This window comes from Limulus polyphemus, unplaced genomic scaffold (assembly GCF_000517525.1).
Source record: "Limulus polyphemus unplaced genomic scaffold, Limulus_polyphemus-2.1.2 Scaffold1428, whole genome shotgun sequence".
Taxonomy (NCBI): Eukaryota; Metazoa; Arthropoda; class Merostomata; order Xiphosura; family Limulidae; genus Limulus; species Limulus polyphemus.
In genome coordinates, this window is record NW_013667038.1 from 242,689 (window position 1) to 248,134 (window position 5,446).

Below are 5,446 nucleotides of genomic sequence, written 5' to 3' on the forward strand. Positions count from 1 at the left end.
ATTTTGGGGTAAAAAGTGCGTCTTATACACCGAAAAATACGGAATATAATTCTGATGTGTTATGACGTAAATAAAATGGTTGAAACATTACATTGCACCAACTTCATCCAGTTCACACGGTATCTGTTATTGTCCAGCGATTCGCTGGTATAAATATCGTCTCAACAACTGGCATGTTCCATCCTGTGTATCCTGTCCGGTCTGAAGATCTCTTCAGATGATGCAGTAAACACGTCGAAACATGTTGACTGTATGATACTGTCTCATCGGGTTTTTTGTTCTTTCATCCTGTACGGTAACTTATTTAGTATTTTAGAGACTGGAAACAGTCTCATTTTTAGAATAGTGTACAGTAAGTTGTTGTTTATTGAAAATTGAATCTTTAGCTTCGAGCATTTACACAAGTGCCAGTGAATTTTAACTTTATTATCTGTACACAATCTCTAGATGATTAACTTTCTATAGAGATCCCATGTGAAACTGGTTATCTTGTTCTCTGAAGGCTACAAGCTTGTTCAAAAAGATATCGCAGTAGACTAAACTACTGATGTGGTGATGGGTAATGAAGATACACTTTAATTAAGACTGAAAGTTCCTGTCTAAATGGATATTAATCCTCACTGAGTATCCTGCTGAGTACTTCAGTGGGCTATCTGTGCTGTGCCCACCATGGATATTAAAACCCAACCTTTTAGTGTTATAAGTCAGTAGACTTACTGCTAAGCCACTGGGAGTCATTTTTTTTTCATTTCCACCCATGATAGTGGGTCATCTTTAGATTACTGTTATAATTCTACTAAAAAGCTTTTCTTACTAAAACAACTGCTTCTTATACCATTAATATATAATTGACTGATTTGATTCAGTTTTTTTATAGCAATGTTAAACTTTCAGTAATAATACTAACTTTTTACTACTGTCTGTGCATGTGATCTCAAAATAGTTCTTTTTACGTGTTTTAATTTTTTACAAAATGGTTGCTGTATTGAATGTATTCTCAGTTGTCATAAGTCTGCTTTCATTTATCTAGTTTAGAACTTGTAGTATTTCATCAGAGAGATAATTGTAAATAGTTATGACTTAGTACTTAAAGATGCAGGGAACATAAAACAGGCATATGTAAAGCAATAAGCATGTATAGAGGAACGTGTGCATCATTATTTCTGTTCAGAACATGAATATTTTTTGTTTGTTTTAAAGTAATTTCATCAACTACTAAATGGTTAGCTAAAATCTTAAATGTTTTTGAGAAAATGTGCTACTATAGAGTTTAGGTCGGAAAAGTCACATCACCTTTACACGAATATGTACAGGAATAAGTCTGTGTTCAATGCTTTTATATGTTTTCAGTTTGGGGTAAGCTTCAGTTTTTTGAATTAGTGTGTATGTTATAAAACAGCAATATTCATATGAAGAAAACAATTAACAGAAGGTTTAATTTATGTACAAAATTACCATAGTGTGGAGTATCAGGTATGCATTATTGTACTCACTGACATTACTACTGTTCTTTTACTGCTAGATGTTATTAGATGTCAAGCAAGATAATTTTAATTATATATAAAATATCACTTTCTATAATTAGAAGTTCCCACTGACATTACTACTGTTCTTTTACTGCTAGATGTTATTAGATGTCAAACAAGATAATTTTAATTATATATAAAATATCACTTTCTATAATTAGAAGTTCTGTTAAGAGTTAGTCAGATTTCAGCAAATAAAAGATTTAAATATAACATATATATATGTACGGCAGTATTGATGTTTTTAGATTACTTATGAAAAACGAGTAAAAAGACTTTATTATATGAAATAGTTATGTAGGAGAGTTGTGGTATGTGTAATACATAAACTTGTTAATAAGCAATAACAAATAGCTTAATGTATTAAATGTCAGTACAGCAGATTGATTGTTTATATGTATGGTATTTGGAATTGTCTTTTACTCAGCACACTGAACTTAGATAGGATTTGAGAATATACAGTATTGATATTACTAATTTATTCTTGTGAATTATTCAACAGACAAACTGTTTAAAATACTAAAAATAAATATGATGCATAATCTTTTCTTTGATTTATCACTTGTCACATTTGCACTGGTTTCTGTGCGATTAACGCATTCGCAAGTAACAAGTAACGAGTAACGAAGCTAAACATGCACAATAATTTATACTGATGTAATGCTATGATAATAAATGTTTAACTAACCAACATTAATAGTAGAAGTATAATTACAAAATAATGTGTTTTTTTCTTAGTTAGTGAATAAAATTTGAGTGTTTTTTGAGTTATTAAAATTTGCAACTATAAACCGAATATTGCAAAATAATGCTTCTTTTTGACTCCACAGCTCCATCTGGCAGCTTTAGGATCACTAAAAGAGGAAATATCAGATTTAACTCAGAAAGTTCAACATGTTAGTCAAGAGAGAGATATGTTGGAGAGACAAGTTGGTAGAGCTCAGGTAATTGTCACTGATTTTACTTATGCGATACTGGTAAGAGAGTGTGTTAGCATAGCTTTATAAATTAATATTTATTGAATGTATTCAGTATTAAACTGTGAAAAAGAACAACAGTTAATTGAAACTCCGACAGGCTGTTATCAATTTATCATACACAGTGTTTTGAAAAGGGGGATATATCTTGAAATATAAGTTAATAAGTTGTATGATGTAATTTACATTCTGTCAGTAAGTACATAAATATCCAGGGTGAACCTTAGTTAATCTGTTTGCTATGTTTATGTATTGTTCACATACACTTGCGTACAGGACATGGAGGTCAGGCAATTGGTAAGGTTTCCTTTAAGTTCTTATGATGTGTAATATCCAAGCTGGAAGGCATGACACACTAATTGGTAATAGGTGTCATAATTACAACTCTATGAGATTGACATTTCTGATCATATTTACTGATTTTATACGAATGTTCATCACGCTGGTATAGAATAACATAATTAAAATTATTATTCTGTTGTAGTACGAAATTAGTATTATCAAGAATGACTTGTTACCTAGCCTGTTTGATGAGCTCTGGTATTGAAGAAAATAATTCATTAGTGCAGTTTAAGTTTGCTGTTTTTTTTAAACTGGAATCAGTAAGAATTGATATAAATATCAAATGTATTAAACATTCCATTTACAACATTTTTTTTTAAGATATTGATGGTTTAAACTTTTTTGAAGTTACATTTGTATTAGTTGTATAATTGAATGTTAATCAGGCAAGCAATTTTGAAAAACTGTAAAATGGTGTATAACTACTACTTCTTCAGCTCGATAGACTGCGCCTGGCTAGAGATAATGAAAACCGACTTGAACAACAAGCTCAAAGATATGAAGAAAGGTTAACAGAGCTTCACAGTATCATTGCCGAACTGTCAAGAAAGTTGGACATCCAGGAAGCAGCAGTCATCAAGTAAGTCTCAGAAAACTGTTATGTTTTCTTCTGTTCTTTACAGTTTGTTCAAGTTCTGGAAGGCATGACTTGAAATTTGGTTATTAAAGTTCCATTCCTTTATATAAATGTAAACTAAAAGAGTCAACATGAAAGAAATATCTCTGCACTAAAGAATCTTGAAATTTGTATTATAGAACTTGTTTTCTTCACAGAAGAAAATTGACTTTCTTACGTGTGAAGATGTCATTTTGGAACGATTCATTAAACCTTTATTTGAAGAACAAAACTTGTTTTTAAATTTCTTAATTACTTTGGAAGTTAGAGCAATTTTACTCGATGAAACTGGCTTGAATAAGTCGTGCGCACTGAGTGGCTTACTGAAACGAAAAGGGTGATGTTGTTCATGCATGGTTGCTTCGTGAGATACACTTGACTCGCAATCTGAGGGTCGTGGGTTTGAATCCCTGTCCCACCAAATCCAATTGTGCTCGCCCTATCAGCCATGGGGGAGTTATAATATGACGATCAATCCCACCATTCGTTGGTAAAAGAGTAGCCCAAGAGTTGACAGTGGGTGGTGATAACTAGCTGCAGATAGTCCTCGTGTAGCTTTGCACGAAATTGAAACCAAATCGTGAGATACAAAAAATAAGACGCATCTTAATCACAAGTTGATTTACTATGTTAACATTTTTTCCCATATTTATTTTAGCTATTTTTTTATAATTTGTTTCTGTAACTGTTAGTGTGCTACTTGGTTGTCCCTTGCAGGCCAAGTATGGCCCACAGGCTACCAGTTGAAAGCCCTCCTTTAATCACCGATAGCATTAAACATGTCCTACGAAAACAAAACCAAATGTTAATGATGGCCACAATATACAGTTTAATGCTTAATAATTAAGAAACTAATTACTACATACATGATGTTGTTCATGAAGGAATTCATACTATATTATTATTATTATTATTTATCTAATAAATGTTTTACACAGTAAACTTTACTGTTCTTACTTAATTCTTTTTTTGTAAGTTGAATAGTTTATAAATGAATAATTTTGTCTATCTTACTGTACTATTCATTACAAAATTGTTTTGGAATATTTGTAAAAAAACTACATGGCCATCACAAATATTAACTGATAGACTGAATGTCACTTTTCATGGCTAGATAGTTAGGGTGCTCGACTTGCATTCTGCGGGTCGCGGGTACGAATCCCCGTCCCACCAAACATGCTCTCCCTTTCAGCCGTGAGGGTGTTATAATGTGACGGTTAATTCAACTATTCGTTTGTAAAAGAGTAGCCCAAGAGTTGGCGGTGGGTGGTGATGACTAGCTGCCTTCCCTATAGTCTTACACTGCTAAATTAGGGATGGCTAGTGCAGATAGCCCTCGTGTAGCTTTGCGCGAAATTTAAAAACAAACAAGAGCTAAGTATAATCTTGACTAACATGGTAGCTTATTTGATCTGGGAAATGACTTGTTTGTAGTGTAAAATATTTAAAATCATACAGAAAATCCAATAAACACTGACAGTTTTCAAGTAACTCAATTAGTTAGGAGATGGTTGTGATAACCCATAAAATTTAAACTATAATTAAAGTAAAAAACTTATACAAGAAAGGTTTATGCTTTGTGCAAAAATTCTGTGTCATATTTATATATATTTCATAAAAAAATTCTCTAGTTGGTTATAAAAATTAAAGTTTTTTTCCAGCATTTTCAAAGAAATTCAGTCATAGATTTTCATAAGGTCTGTTTGACATTATATGGTGTTGATGTAGTTTTGAGCTTAGTGTTATGTAATGTTGTGAATGTGTTTAAATATGTGGTAATTGTTAATGTCAAGAGTTCTGTTTTAAATATGTGTGTGTGTGTGTGTATATATATATAACCTACAATTTATTTAATGTACATGCAGATGTACGCACCAACAAAGTCCTAATATAACTATAAAATTATACCATTTGTATAAAAATACAAAAGGTATCATTAAAGTGAAAATACCTGCAGTTATAGCTCCCAAAAGCGTTGGGGATAT

The 5,446-nt window shown here is 31.8% G+C and overlaps 1 protein-coding gene across 3 annotated transcripts in view; it reads left to right on the forward strand.

Annotated features, from left to right (window-relative positions):
• Window positions 1–5,446, forward strand: part of LOC106463516 (colorectal mutant cancer protein-like) — a 50,017-nt gene that overhangs the window by 25,048 nt on the left and 19,523 nt on the right. For all 3 annotated transcript variants that reach the window (XM_022391039.1, XM_013923556.2, XM_013923558.2), the window contains 2 exons: window positions 2,357–2,470; window positions 3,283–3,425. In XM_022391039.1, the coding sequence (XP_022246747.1) occupies window positions 2,357–2,470; window positions 3,283–3,425 (257 nt within the window). The remainder of the gene's footprint in view (window positions 1–2,356; window positions 2,471–3,282; window positions 3,426–5,446) is intronic.